The sequence below is a fragment of the Schistocerca piceifrons genome, chromosome 4, assembly GCF_021461385.2.
Source record: "Schistocerca piceifrons isolate TAMUIC-IGC-003096 chromosome 4, iqSchPice1.1, whole genome shotgun sequence".
In the NCBI taxonomy this organism is placed as follows: domain Eukaryota; kingdom Metazoa; phylum Arthropoda; class Insecta; order Orthoptera; family Acrididae; genus Schistocerca; species Schistocerca piceifrons.
This window is the reverse complement of record NC_060141.1, coordinates 402,182,861-402,199,749: the sequence shown is the minus strand read 5'-3', so window position 1 is coordinate 402,199,749 and position 16,889 is coordinate 402,182,861. Positions and strand designations below refer to the sequence as shown.

The 16,889-nt window shown below is 38.2% G+C and overlaps 1 protein-coding gene across 1 annotated transcript in view; it reads right to left on the bottom strand.

The window, feature by feature from the left end:
• The window catches only part of LOC124795869 (hexokinase type 2-like), a 238,978-nt gene that overhangs the window by 33,575 nt on the left and 188,514 nt on the right, over positions 1-16,889 (bottom strand). Inside the window, exon 9 of the mRNA XM_047259951.1 lies at positions 2,079-2,234. Within this exon, the coding sequence (XP_047115907.1) occupies positions 2,079-2,234 (156 nt within the window). The remainder of the gene's footprint in view (positions 1-2,078; positions 2,235-16,889) is intronic.

The following is a 16,889-nucleotide window of genomic DNA, read 5'->3' as shown; positions in this document are numbered from 1 at the left end:
CTTGCATATTATATGGTCAATCACATTTTACTTTTAAAATGTTAATGATTTGAGAAAAATGCCTTCACATGCAAAAATTCTCTAAAATATGTGAACAGAAGAGCTCAAAATACAGAGATAAACACTACTAACCACAGCCCTCAGTCTCAACATGAAATAACAGTCTTGTAAGCGCTTTTCATATACATGATTAATGCTTTCTTCCCAATTAAAGTCTGAGTCAATATGGTTTCTCAGAAGCTTGATACTTTTACTTTCTGCTCCATTTGACAAAATTAAAAGAAGTTGTTGAATTTTGTTTGGATTTTGATGGACTTAATTGGTTGCAAACCAATTCAGTTCAGAATTAAGTGATCACTGCATTACGTTATTATGAAGTGTGATGTTTTGTAGGGTATGCAAGCTTATATGATTAGTATAATGAAGACAACCCTGTCACAGTTGCTTTTTAGGTCATGAATAGCTGTTTGTTCCATAGCTGTGATGTTGAACTCACAGAAAAGAATTTGTGGAAGCGAGAAGGGAGACGAGGAGTTCACAAGCTACCAGGGGTGGTTGGGTGGGAAGGGGGGGCAGATAGGATGTTGGTCTGCAGATCAGATGTTCATAAGGTGGAATACCAGATGCTGTTGTGACAGAATAAAATTATCTTGTGAAGGGAATGGAGGTGGTTGAGTGTGAGTGTTCAGAGCTTACTGGTGTCCAATGCCGAGGTTATCAGTGTAAGGAGGAGGGGAGGGGGGGGGGGGGGGGGAGTTGAATAGGGTCAATGCTTGGGCAGGGTACTTACACAGTACTACAATTGTGAAGGCTAGGATTTGAAGGAATTGGAAAAGGTGAATGAAAGGTGGGATGGTGACCACTGGTAAGGTAATGTTTCCTAGATGGAGTATGGAGAGCAAGATAGGTTTTCAGAAACAGCATTTGTAACGGATTTGGGCTAGGCAAAGAAACAAGGTTCTGAGTCGGCAGAGGTAGAAAGAGGAAAAGTACTTACTTGGTATTGTAGAAATCAAACAGGGAAAGAAAGTACATCAAAAATAAAAAATAAACTAGTAGGGTAAACAATTATTGAAAGAAGTGTTTGCCTTTTCAATAAATATATAAGAGATATAAGAGATTCAGACTGGTAATAAGGTGAAGAGAACAGTGAAGAAGGGTGAGTGAATGGATTTGCTGATGTGCAGTAAGGAAGACACATAAAAGTTTTTAATCATGTGTATGGATCTGAGAAGCTAGAGTTAGCTGCAATACTTAAGGGTGTGTTGGACATTGTACAACCCCTGGAAAACAAAGTAAGACATTATAGGTGAAAATAAATAGAAGAAAACTGTAAAGAGGAAACAGCATACAGGCCCAAAATTACTCACTGAACCTTACCATAACCAGTTTCAGCCACCCTCCAACAGTAATCATCCCTCCATTCCACCCCGCTACCTCCTAGTCACATTTGAGAAATTACTCATCTGCAACATGGCTTCATACTCCTCTTCAAATCCCTTCCCTGTGAATAAAACATGACAGCCATCCAACAGCCAGCTAATTACTGCCTAAAACCCAATCCTGACCTTAACATACTTCCTGCTGACAAGAACTCCACCCATGTGGTCATGAATCATACATGGCTGCGAGTCTCAGCCAGCACTCTGTCATCTCTGCTCACAAACCTTACTACAGTGATCTCATTGTAGAAGTCTAACATGATCTCTAACAAGTCCTCTAAACATTAAGACTATCCCAGAGTCTGTCATCTAGAACCATGAACCTTCTCATTCACATTGTTAGCGTGTCCTTTGCCCCATTTCATATGCCTGGAGGCTTTTATTCATGATAAGATATTTTGAACAAATTGAATGAATGAATGAATGACTGATATGTCCTGAAAACTTCTCATTTTTTTCAGTTGCTAATCAATTATGAAAGCAACATATGATGCATGAAATAACAACACTCAAAAATGTTAATTTTTATAGCAATTATAAAATTCTCGTTGGTGTTCAAAAATATGGAAAATTTGCTTTTAATGGCAACTTAATACAAGAAAAGAAACAATTTAAATTAAAAAAGACTATAAATACCTTTCTATTTCAGATACATATTTAGTGAAGAAACCCCCTCGCTTTTGAAATGCATCAGAACCTTTTCCACCCAGGATGGCATTCATTTTAATAGCTTTCTCAGCTATCAGTCGAACTATTTCTCCCATATACATTCCTGATATCATCTTCTCATGCCTGTAACAAGTAAAACATATTATGTGGGTTAAAACAACAATGAATATATGGTACAAAATAAAAGTTATGAGAGATGTGTATGATCATCAATGAGAACATTGTTCCCATTTCTCTACCACGGGACATGAATGCCCATTGAAGTGAAGGATATGTACTTCATTACAACTTATAGAACACACTTTAGAGATATGGGGAAATCATTTAATTGATTCCTTGTGCAAATATCAGTGAAAACTGCTGGTTGAAGTGGATTTTGAAAAGAGCCAGTTACGATAGACTGATAATTTGAAATAAGTATTAGATACTACTCTGATGCTATCTATAGTATAGAACAATAAAAATATGGTCACATGAATCAATTTCCTGTTGCTCTGGTTGGTGGCCTTGTCAGGATATGCTATGTTCCAAGAAAATACTTCCTTGACATATTCAGCCTGGAGCAAACATAGGTCAGTAGTGACATTTTTACGCTATGTGAGATCTGCATCTGTTACAGTATGTACGATACATGGTGCAGACTATGTCCATATTATTGCAGAGCATATACACCATGATATGTTTCCCAATGAATATATCATTTTCTAGAAGCACTATCACACAAGTCACAATGTGAGAATTATGCTACAATAGTTGGAGGAGCTTAGTAATAAATACCAGTTAAAATTTTGACTTCCAAAATCAAAGTTGTCTTAATAGAAGAAGAAAGAAACAGAAGAAGCAAGAGAATGAAGAGGTATTGGGAAGAAAGAAAACATGCAAAACAAGCCACACATGATCCAGAAGTATCCTAAGAAGCAGAAGAAATACCAGTTAATATCAGTAATGTCAAGAAACACTTGAAATATCAGTAAGAAGCAGTCATGAGCACACAAACTAATGTTCATAGCCTATTGAGACATGAAAATACGTAAATTTGATACCTAGTGTTGAATGAATGAAACTAAATAGAACCACTTGTAAAATCTATGGCATGATGTATTACAACTGTGCTCTCTGATAAAGTTAAATCAGCAAGCTCCCATCATTATCAACACTCCGTCTTTCACAGGTGAAAACTGGTGACCCATCATACAATCCTCTTAACAATCTGTCACCATTTTTCCTGATCTTCTGCATCTTGGTGTACCTGGCCTCATGTTTGGTGTGTCTTCTCCTTTATCTGACCTGTCCATCATCTCGATGGTCTTCCCTTCAATTTTCTCCCTTTGACTTTGCTTGGATGGAAATCTTTTACAAGAGATCCTCCTGTTGTCAAATTATGAGACCAAAGAACTGCAAGATTCACTGGAAACATATACTGGAGAACTTTTTGTCCACCCTGAGTTCTTGAAGGATTGATTTTTTGGTCCACTTCTCCATCCATGATATTCTCAGCAACCTCCTATTTGTCCACATCTCAAAGCATCATTTCTTTTGTGATCCTCTTCAGTTACTGTCCATGTCTCAGTGCTGTAAATGAAAACTGGAAACACCAGAGATTTCAGCACTTTCAATTTAATAAGTCTGGTTAGGGTTCGTTCTTTCCAAATCATTATCAGCTTTGATACAGCATCACCACCCAAAACAACCTTACATCTTATTTCCTGTACAGAGCCACCATCTTTCTGAACTACTGAGCCCAGGTAGACAAAATGATCAACTGCTTCATATTCTGATAGTGCATCAGTGGCTGGTAGTGACTCCCCTTTGTCAGTTATCATGATTTTGGTCTTTTTCTTATTAACTGACAATCCAAGTTTTTTGCTTTCATAACTTTATCCATAGTTTTTTCATTTCCACTTGTCAGTCTGTGCACTGTGTGGTGTCACCAGCAAATCTTAAATGATTGATTCTTCATCCAACTCCGATCCCACCAGTCCAGCCATAAAGACTTTTTCTCGTCACATATTCTCCTTAGATGTTAAATAGAACCGGAGACAGAATGAACCCCTGTCTAACTCTTTTACATGGTTCAAAAGGACTTGAAATAGTTTTATCTGCTTTGATTGCTGTCTTACTATCAGGCTAGAGATTTCTGATAAGGATATTAAGATGATCAGGAATGCCCATTCCTGCTAGTACGTTTCACAATTCCTTCCATCAAACACAGTCAAAATCCTTGCTATAGTCCAAGAAACAAAGGACTGATGGGGGTATGGAATTATCTACATTTTTCAATTAGGTGTCTGACATTGAGAATCTGCTCTCATCTTCCTTTATCGTGCACAAATCCAGCTTTCTTTGGTGGTATTTCTTTATGTAAGTATGTTTTCAGGTGTTCACGGATAACATTTAGAAGAATCTTGCTGGTATATGAAATTAATAAATGGTTCTATAGTGTTCACAACACTATGCATTTCCTTTCTTATTAAACAGAATTATTACTGACATGGTCCAGTCTTATATACCTTCTTTTAAGATATTAGGTTCATTCTCTGATGGAACATTTACATGACCAATTTTTTATCAGCTACCATATGAAGGTCAATAATTATTTAGGTTTTCAGTGTAGATTTAAATGTTCACACCACTATAAATCATTCTTTTCAGTAGTTCTTACATAACTGGCTGTTAGCACTGACTACTGATTTATTTTAGATGAGGTAGTAATAAAATATTTGCTGTATAAGCTGTTCTTGATGCATTTGTTGCATTAATTCTCTACAAAAATCTAAGCATCTGATGATAGTCATCACTGTCTTCGACAGTCAGCTGGTTTGACAAAAGCAATGGTGCTTAGTGTTGAAAGCTAATATATTCTTAGAGAACTAATGTGACAAGTACACTGAGAACAGTTGGTACAAGAAGTCCATCGTGAAAGACATGGAAATGAATTCAACTATAAAAAGATCAGTACACAGAGTGTATGAAAGCTTCTATTGACATACCTTAGCAAAAGATATTGAAGAGAACAACAAAAATTCTAGTCTTATATTAAAGTAACAAGTAGCTGAAAGGCTTCTATCCAGTCACTTGCCTATCAGTCTGGTCTGGCAATATAAGACACCAAAAGGAAGGCTGCAGTTTTAAATTTCACATTTAAGAAATCATTTACACAGGAGAATCATGCATACATACTGTAGTTTGACTGTCACAGAGACTCCAGTATGCAGGACACAGTAATAAACACCCCTGGTGTAGAGAAGCAATTGACACAGTTGAAAACAAATAAGTCACCAAGCCACAGGTTCAGATGGAATCCCAATTTGGTTTAACAGAGAGTACTCTGTGACATTGCCCCTGAGCTTGCATTTATCATGGATCTTTTGCTCAAAGGGAAGTCCCATGTGACTGTAAAGAAGTGTAAGTAACTCCATTATTTTATTTATATGTCACATTCCATAGGACTAAATATAGTAGAAAACCCCACAGGCATGGAACATTTTAGTAGATGAAATTACAAGATAAAAGTAACAACAGATAAAAACAAAATATTTATGAACCCAAAAAAAGTCAATCCATAAGTTTAAACAATGGAAAATTCAGGATGGAATATAACAACATTAGAGAAGGAAAGTTGCTACTCACCATATAGCAGAGATGCTGAGTCGTGATAGGCACAACAAAAAGATTCACACAGTTATAGCTTTCAGCCTTTAAGGCCATTGTCAGCAATTGACACACATACACACATGCACACACACACTTGCACAAACGCAACTTGCACACACGTCTGCAGCCTCAGATAATTGAAACCACACTGCGAGCAGCAGCATCAGTGCATGATGGGAGTGGCGACTGGGTGAGAGGGTAAGGAGGAGGCTGGGGTGGGGAGGAGGAGGGATAGTATGGTGGGGGTGGTGGGCACTGGTGCTGCTGTTTGCAGTGTGGTTTCAGTTATCTGAGACTGCAGACATGTGTGCAAGTTACGTTTGTGTGAGTGTGTGTGTTTGTGTGTCTATTGCTGACAAAGGCCTTAATGGCTGAAAGCTATAATTGTGTGAATCTTTTTTTTGTGCCTATCGTGACTCAGCATTTCTCCTATAAGGTGAGTAGCAGCTTTCCTCCTCTAATCCATAAGTTTAAGTAAACACAATCAACAATACAAGAAGAATCAGTTTAATTTTTTAAGGAATTCCTTGACAGAATAGAAGCAGTGACCCAAAACTCTTCAGTTTTGATTTGAAAGTGTGCAGATTAATGCTAAGATTTTTGAATTTGAGTGGTAGCTTATTGAAAATGGATGCAGTATTATACTGCGCACTTTTCTGCATAAGAGTTAAGGAAGTCTGATCTAAATGCAGGTTTGATTTCTGCTGAGTACTAACTGAGTGAAAGCTGCTTATTCTTGGGAACAAGCTATTATTGTAAGCAAGAAATGACAGTAAGAAATATATATATTGAGAGGCCAATGACAAAATACCCAGACCTGTGAACAGGGGTCGACAAGAGGTTCGTGAACTTACACCATATATTGCCTGAACCGCCTGTTTCTGAGCCAAAAATATCCTTTTAGAGTGGGAAGAGCTTTAAGTCTTTGAACAAGATCCTGAATGTGGGCTTTCCATGACAGCTTACTATCTATCTGAACACCTAGAAATTTGAACTGTTCAGTTTCACTAATCATGTGTCCATTCTGTGAAATTAAAACATTGAGTTTTGTTGAATTGTGTGTTAGAAAGTGTAAAAACTGAGTCTTACTGTGATTTAGTGTTAGTTTATTTTCTACAAGCCATGAAGTTATGTCATGAACTGCTCTATTTGAAACCAAGCCATCATTGCACACATCCTTTACTACCAAGCTAGTGTAATCAGCAAACAGAAATATTTTAGAGTTACTCATAACACTAGAGGGCATATCATTTATATAAATAAGGAACAGGAGTGGCCCAAACACTGATCCTTGGGGCACCCCCCACTTGACCGTACCCCACTCAGACCCCACATCATAGCCATTTTCAACATTGTGAATAATGACCTTTTGCTGTCTGTTGCTAAAGTAAGAGGTGAATCAATTGTGAGCTACTCCCCGTATTCCATAATTGTCCAACTTCTGGAGCAATATTTTGTGATCAACACAATCAGACACCTTAGTTAAATTTAAAAAAATATGCCTATCACTCAAAACCTTTTGTTTAACCCATCCAGTACCTCACAGAGAAAAAGAGAATGTAGCATTTTCAGTTGTTAAACGATTTCCAAAGCTGAACTGTACATTTGATAGCAAATTGTGTGATGTAACATTATCAATTATCCTTACATACACTGCCTTTTCAATAACTTTGGCAAACACAGATGTAGAAATAGGTCTAAAATTATCTACATTATCCCTTTCTCCCTTTTTATAAAGTGGCTTTACTACTGCATGCTTTAATTATTCAGGAAACTGACCATTGCTAAAGGAAAAATTACAAATATGGCTAAATACAGGGCTAACATGTGCAGCACAGTACTTTAATATTCTGCTAGGCACTCCATCATAACACTGAAAGTCCTTAGTCTTCAGTGATTTAATTATTGACTCAATCTCCCCCTTGTCTGTATCACAGGGGCGTATTTCTAACATCAATCTTGGAAAGGCATTTGCCAAAAAAGTTTATGATTCCCTGTAGAAACTAAATTTTTAATTAATTCGCCAGCAATGCTCAGAAAAGATTGTTAAATACTGTACATACATCTGATTTATCAGTAACATATATATTTTTACCACAAACTGACTTTATATCATTGACCTTGTGCTGTTAACCAGACACTTCCTTCACAACTGACCATATGGTTTTAATTTTATCCTGTGAATTAGCTGTTGGTATACCACATACTATTTGCCTTCCGAATAACATTTTTAAGCACCTTACAGTACTGTTTGTAATGGGCTCCTGTAGCTTGATTGTGACTACTTCTAACGTTTTTATATAATTCCCACTTTGTTCTACACGATATTCTTATCCCACTAGTCAGCCACCCGGGCTGCCTACTATTGCTAGTACCCCAATTAGAATGTTCTAATGGAAAGCAACTCTCAAAGAATATGAAAAATGTGTTAAGGAAAGCATTATATTTATCATCTATGCTATCGGTACTATCAACATCCTGCCACTCTTCTTCCTTGACAAGGTTTAAAAACCTCTCTATTGCTGTTGGATTAACTTTCTGACATAGTTTGAAATTATATGCGACATTTGTTTGACTACAAAAGCTTTTTAGTGTTAAAATTTGTGCATCACGGCCTGAAACTCTATATTGCTGTTGTATTAACTTTCCTACATAGTTTGTAATTAAATGTAACATTTGTTTGACTACAAAAGCCTTTTAGCGCTAAAAATTGTGCATCATGGTCTCAAAGGCCCTTTTACTAACAGAATGCCCATCTAGTAATGAAGAATGAATAAAAATATTTTCTATGACTGTGCTACTGTTCCCCTGCACCCTAGTTGGAAAACACAGTCTGCATCAGATCATATGAAGTCAGGAGATCAACCAACATCCTTTTTCTTGCACCATCATATACAAAATTTATACTGAAGTCACCACATATAACTAATTTCTGGTACTTCCTACAAAGTGAACCAAGAACCCTCTCTAGCTTGAGCAGAAATGCTCTTAAGTAAGAATTATGGGAATTATAACAACAACAATTAGAAGTTTAGTTTCAATAAATTCAAATACCCCTGCACAACATTCAAATACCTGTTCAGTGAAGAGCTGTGATACATAGAAAGAGTTAAAGAATGGACATACAAAATTAAAGACCAATATCCTTAACATCAGTTTCGGTAGACTTCTTGAATGTCTCCTGAGTTTGAAAGTAACACATTTTCTTGAGACAGAAAATATTCTGTCCACAAATCATCATGGATTTAGAAAGCATCACACGTGCAAAACTCAATTTGCTCTTTTCTCAAATGATTTCTTGCAAATCATGGGTGAAAGGCTACAGACATTTTCCATATTTCCAGATTCCGGAAATCATTGACACGATGCCACCCTGCAGACCGTCAATGATCATCTGAGCTGGCCAGCAGATGTGTGAGTGGCTCAAACATTTTTTAAGTAATAGAACCAAGTACATTGTCCTGGGCTGCAAATGTCCAAGCCCCCGAGTCAACTACTGCCCAGAAATTTTAGCCATCAATGAGATTTCCTGACATCTTGGTGACTGCCATCTATAGAGAATTTTCATCTGTGGCGGGCTCACCTCCATAAATGGTCGCCTTTCTTAGTTTTCCTGAATTTGGCTGCTAGACGAGCAGCTGCTATAACGAACAGCTGCTTTCTCTGTAAGGCAGTGGGGAACAGCTATGGAGTGTTGGGGAGTGACCTTGTCCAGGGTATGACCATGACCTTCATGCCACAGGTTTCCACTAATCTCCTGCAGTCAACTAGCATGAATAGAACTATTGTGATGGTTGACAACTGGGAGCATGGTAGCTGTCAAAAATTCATCTACTTTCCTTGAAGTAGCATACAATGTGTTGGCCCCAGAATGAATTCAGTGTGCAAGGTCTAAAATTACACTCATGTTCAGAAAAAAACATCATCTCAAATGATTATATATATTCACAGGACATGTACATTATGACATTCTGCAGAAATGATTAGCATTTGAACCATTTTGACCCACAGGTTCAAGGTCAACATCAATATCATGGCACAACATCACCTACTGGTAAAATGAGCCTACAGCTCTTGTTGTCACTATAAACTGGAGGTAATATTAGTGTGGCTTGAGCAGACATGCAGGATGCGTCACAAATGTATGCACGTACCATCAGATCAGTGAGTTTGAAAGACACATTACTGGCATGAGAGAATGTAATGCATCCATCCAGGAAATTGCTGCTTGTGTAGGACAAAGCGTTTTGGCTGTGCAATGGGTGTGTGGAGAATAGTTCATGGAAGGCCACTGAACACGCAGCGTTGGGTCAGGTTGCACCACCCGGACCACCCCGAGAAGATCAACACCTCATCTAAATGGCATTTTGGGACAGATCTGCATCCTCCTCAGCACTGGTGCAAGAGTGAAACAGTGTAACACATCATGCACTATCAGGGATGATAGTCCGTCACCATTTATTAAGGTATGGGTTATGTGTGCGTCATTCATTTCTCTGCCTACCTTGATGAATGTGCAGAAACATATTAGATGCCAATGATGTGTGGAACAATGTCAGTGAGGACAGGAATGCCATCAGATAATGTTTTTGGATGAATCCATGCCCTGTTTGTTTGAAAATGATGGCCGCATTTTGGTTCACCACAGACAGGGAGAGCAGCACCACAGTGACTACATTGATAAAAGATGTACAGCACCATCTCAAGGTCTCATTATGATGTGGGGCACTATTGGATACAACCACAAATCACAACTGGTCATGTCCAGGGCATTATGACCAGTGTAACATCCTGTGACCTGCAGCCATACCCTTTCTGCACACCACCTGAGATGCCATTTTTAGTAAGACAGTGCACAGTCGCATGTTGCTGCACAAATGCATACATTCTTGGTGTCACAGGAGGTCAGCCTTTTACCCTGGCCTGCCAGATCACCAGATTTGTCACCAATCAAAAATGTGTAGGATATGGTGAAATGCCAACCACCACAGGTGAACTTTGGAATGCAACTTGACTCCATTTGCACCTCATCACATTGACATCATCACACATGGAACAAGCTATCAGAGCCTATGGTGGACCCTGTGCCTATGAGGCAACAGGACACATGATAAACCAAGGTGACTGAAATGCTGATCACTTCTGCATAACATACTAATGTACATGTGCTGTGAATATGAATGTCCTATCTCCAGTCTTTCAAGATGTTCTGTTTTTTCTGAACATGAGTGTATTAAAGTTTTACCCAGCAAGCTCTGAGTCAAGGAGGCACTTCAGGGCTTGGGTGCCAAATGAAATGTGAACATGGCATAGTGCCAATATAATGGAAGACAGAGCACCTGGTGAGCAGTGCCACACAGCCTTCAAGTCTGGCGAGGAAAAGAGTAAACATTGCATTACAACATAACATGGCAGTATGAAGTAATACTCCGTAACTTTAAGCACCAGAGCGCCACTGCACTAGTCAGACATTGCAGAAAGAACCGAGTTTGAAACTCAGAATAATTATTGAGAAACCACAATAAGGCAAGGAGTGCCGACGAGAACAATAAATGAGGGCAAATTTGCTTATATACTCAGAGCCACAATGTCATAGGCATGGGCTTGGCTCTTTAATGGGGATTTTGGAGATTGAGGACATATTCAGTCAAGCCACCATTCTATCTGTGTTGCCAGAACCAGAGAGAATGACAGTCTGTTGAATATCAGTGAAACCACGACATGACAAGCTGATTGATGATGATCTGCCTGCTACCTGCTTGCTGACTTCAACACTGAGATGCAGCCAAACTGATGCAAACACAGCTGTGGTCTGCCACTGCTGCCCACTAGGCCATCATGGACAAGGAGAAGGCAGGTGTGCTACCAGTCCTTCTCATTTGCAGATGGCCTGGGAGGTGTCATCTTCACTGTCCAGCCACAGTGCAACTGTCAACCCCTGGTTGATTCATGAACATCTGCTGCAGTCTTGGTTCACCCATGGTAGGTGACCAGTGCTTAAACTTCATAACAACAAACATTCAGGACAAACTGTTGGCTATTGTCACCTAAGATGTAATGTGGTGAGGGCAATTTTCTTCTTTGTTGGCCTTTTGGTGTACATGTGTATCTGGTTGGACCATATCAAGTTGTAGAGACTTCAGTAGCACTGTGAAAGTCTTTTGTTAAAATGCAGGAAACTGCAGACTTGTCATTATTTATAAGGAATGAGAGGGGAAATCTATTTAATGCCAGTGTGGTGCAAGTTTTGTAATCTGTCAGGGCACAAATTGCCATGTACCAAGGCTGTGCCGGCCACATGTAGTACTTGCAGACAATTTGGTCATTTGGCACACGATTGTTCCAAGTCCCATTGGGGAATGAGACAATAAAAAGACTAGTGTATAATTATTTTCTGAGTATTTTATGTACAGATTTTGTATTTGTGCTTGTTTGTTGTGGAAAATGGCCATTGTAAATTAGACAAAATGGCAGATACATGGGCTGCTACTATGGGTTACACTGTTTCCACTTTCACAGAGTGAGTACGAGCATTGTTAGATTTTAATTCTCAACAAAAACAGGCAAAGGAAGAGTTTTGTAGGCAGGCTGAAGCTTTAAAAGCTGTGGTGCAGCTATACCAGTTGGAATCTGGGGAAGCAAAGGCAGTGTTGAGTGTACCCTCCCTCCCTCTTGATCCGTTAGCAACTAACTTCATAATGCTTTTCTCTTGCAAGTCAACAGAGGATGTAACTGTACTCATTAACAATGCTAGGTCTACTGACATAGTGTGTGATTGGTGAAGCGAGACTCCTCTCCATGTGGCTAATTTACGAATGATAGGTGAAGCTAAAACATACATGTTGGATTGTGAAGTTCTTAGTAAAGGAAAACATTCCAACAGTTAGCTGACAGCTTAAGGTAGCATTATCATAACCAAAATAGCACAGGGTTTTTCCAAGAAAAACTGGGCACTTTAACACTAAAGGTTGGTTCCCATGATAAAAAAACCAGCAGGTATGAGCAAGTTGGTGTGGGTTTCTATTCATGCTGATATGCTCTGAAAGGTTATATGTGGTAGAGCCACTGTTGGATAATTAAGAGTCAGTCAAAATGCAATGTTTTGAGTGCAGAAGTGTAGTGCTTATAAATAGTATGTGTGGTGAATTTATGGTTCCTGTAAGCTTGGACAACTTCGGCATGGACATGGTTAGTCTGCTGAAGGTCTTAATGATTGCCACTTTCAATGTATTGGATGAAGAGGACATTGACATGTCATGTGATGACCAGAGTCACAAGTAAACTGTTGACATAGCAGCATTATAGGAAAGTGGGTCACTTGCAAGGTAGTGATCGTCAGGCAATGGAAACTTAGCTACTACAATTTATGGACATGGATGGTCCTTTACCACTAACACCTGTTACCCAGCACTGTCTACCTATGGATAGTAATGCACCAGTTTACAAAAGCTGTACCACATAGTGAAGCATCTTCAACCCTTAATGGAAGAATTCACAGACCAAGAATTTGCAGAAGGGATAATAGAGCATGGGGTGCAAGCATTGTCATTGTTCCAAAAAAATCACTGGATGATACTAAGCAAAAGCTGCCTCTGATGCATATCCCAACCCCAATATTACAGAAATGTCAAACAAATTTACAACAATGAATCTAAGAAGCAGATATCACCAGCTGTGGTAGTCCCAGAAGATAGACCATAGACAGCTTTTATGGTCCTATAGGGACATTACCAATATAGGAGGATTCCAGAAATGCGCCATCCAAGTTCCAAAGATTATTAGTGGGGTTTAAAGCAAAAAACATGCACGGTATATTTGGATGATATCTTTGTATTCTACAAGGATATGTCAGAGTATGCAAAAGCTTGCAAGACATATTCAGTAGCCTACGATCAACACGTCTGATGCTTAGCATAGAGTGCCGTTTTGCACAGACACAGGTGAACTACATAGGGCCTGTGATTAGTGGGCAATGTGTTCAAATTGATCCTTGCTTAAAGAGACAATCTGGGCTTCACAATGCCACAGGTCATGAAAGAATTACAGTTATCCTGGGTTTTTACATTTATTACTGCAAATTTATAAAGAATTTTGCAAAGATCACAAAACTAATGAATCGATCATTGAGAAAGGGCATGAAATGCCAGTGAATGTCAGACAGTGTTTGCAACACTGATGACAGCATTCATTAGTATCTGAATCAGCACTGATCTTTCTTGAGTTTGAGAAGGAATTTATCTCTCATGTGATGTCAGTAATGTGATGAGTGGTTGTACCCTGAGCCAAAATATCAATGGGCAGGAACACCAGCTGCATTTGCTTCAAGGCAATTGAACAAAGCAGGGCATAACTACTCCACAACAGAAAAGGAAGTGCTAGTGGTTATATATTGGATCACATATTTTCATTGTTATTTAAAGGGGTGAGAGTTTAAGATTGTAACAGATCATACATCATTGAAATGGTTGTTGGGTCACTTCAAGCAAATTGATAAGGTGGGCACTCAAACTCACCAGGCATGATTACGAAATGGTTCATAAACTGGATAGGAAATTCACAAATGCAGATACTTTGAGTAGAAAGGTTGCTGTGTTGAACACAATATGGAAAAGTGTAATGGAGTGGCAGAGAGCATAAGTTTCTGACACAGACTGCCAGGCATTTAGGTCACAACCACAGTTTGTGATGCATGAGGGCTTACTCTGTAGTATGATGAAATATGGACCACGCATAATGATTCTGGCACGCATTCAACAATGAGGTGTTGTGACAAGTGTATGACCATATGTTGTCAGGGTGAGAATGACAACAGATGAGATGTGGAAAGGCTCTGGTGGAGAACAAGAAATGGAATGTTGAGCAGTACATGGAATGTTGAGCAGTACATAAAAGACTGTGTACCCTGTGTACAAAGCACAGATCATAGTCATCAGAAAATTCCTTTGCAAAAACTCCTAGAGGTCTCTAAACCTTTTAAGACAATTGGACTTGATTTATTGGGACTGTTAAAAAGAATATCAACCAGAAATAAATATATACTAACAATTATAGATTTTTTTCAAGGTTTCTGGCAATACTCGTGATTCATGATCAGCTGTCTAGTACGGTAGCTTAGGCTATATTAACAGCTGGATACTTAAATTTAGTGTGTCTGATTCCTTAGTTATGGATTAGGGTACAAATTTTGTATCAAACTTGATGTAGCAATTATGTGATGCACTTTGCATCTGGAAGCTATGGGCAAGCATGTTCCACACACACTAATGGCTGAACAGAGTGAAGTCAAAGAAACTTTTTTGTTCCTGATGTTTCATCTGAGACATAGTGCCATTAGGAGCACCTCCTACATAAAACTGTGTATGCCCATCTTAAGTCTTTAACAGTGTGCACTGCCTCTGACCCTTATCTTTATGCATCCCAGTGATGAAGTTTCTCTGTAGCATATTCACTCTACCCGGTTTTTCAAAACCTATGTTTCCTGACTCCTCCTTTTATACCTTGTTACCTACACTCCATCTAACAACATAACCTACATATATTCTATTAAATCATATAATAATGATCCTTCTCTCACATTATTCCTCCTATATTGTGAGAATGAAAGTTGCTACTCAGCATATAGCGGACATGCTGAGTCGCAGACAGGTACAACAAAAAGACTTTCACAATTAAAGCTTTCAGCCTTTGGCCTTCATCAACAATAGATGTGCATATGCATGCACACACACACACACACACACACACACACACACACACACACACACACACACACACACACGACTGCAATCTCAGGAAACTTGTTGTCAATGACTGTCCTTTGGTACTAGATTATAAAGTTTATCTTTATTCTTTGTTATAAAACTAGTCACATTCTGTTCACATCAACAGCAATTACAAAAATACAGTACTGAGTGTTTACATATGTGAAACAAAGATCTTTCTTTTATTTCTTTAGACAAATACTTACTATGTATGTTAACAGGTAGTTACTCAAGCTCTGTTGAGAATTATTCTAAGTTTTCTCTTAATACTTATTTAATCTTTCCAGTTTTTATAAGATAAAACAAATCTACTTGGTAACCTAGCAATCCTGTGATTCTCTGCTTGTTAACATAATATATTATTAATCACAGGCTTTTATTTCACTTCCTTATCATCTATTCATTATAGCTCTCTCATCAGAGATAACTCAAGCATTTTGTATTATTTTTACACATCACATCAGCTGTTAAACTATTCATTAGCAATCTTTCACCAGAGATAACAATAGTCTTAGCTCCAGTGGCAAAATGAATGACTCACCGAACTGTTGCTTTTCCACTTGGATGTCAGCAAGTCCTATTCCACTTAAGGAATGGTTTCCTTTCCCTTCCTCTTCCCCCTGTTCATGTGACATACCTTACATGTATTTTAACATCAACCATTTGTCTGAATTGCAGAATGCATAGAGCTATTACTTTTTTTATACAATAGTCTCTTAAACCATTTTGTTACTGTAACTGCTACAAGGTCAGGTAGGAGGTGTCTTACATACCACTAAAATATGTTTTCAGTGCTTATAATATTCATTTAAAATTCAGTTCCAATAAATTAAATATGGTATTCATTGTACAGAAATGCTCTAGCACCTGCAAGAAATTTATTTAACACTAATCTTATGTTCCGTTGCCAAGTCAATGATCCTGTTACAATGCTATCCTTCTGCCTCAGCAGATGAAAATTATTACACAACAAAGAACATTCCTATCATAAAATGACTACAAAACTTTTAAAATATCGTCTGCTTCATATATCACTAAATGCATAATGAAGCTGATATGCCTCAAACAAATAATAAAATAACAAACATATATAAATCTTAATAATCAACTTATGAAGTAAATAAAAGTCTTTCAAGTTCTGATACTGATTTATACACGGAATACCACAATAACAATGATTCTATGTGCCCGCCACATGAAGTAATATACCCACCACCAGGTTTTGGACTGTAAATATATCTTAAATCTTTATTTTCCATTGATATGTTAAATAATACACTTCTTATTAGCCAACAATGACCATCAGCAGATTGTAGTATGCCTGTCATTACACTGAGTCTGCTATTCACAGACTTCATTTTTC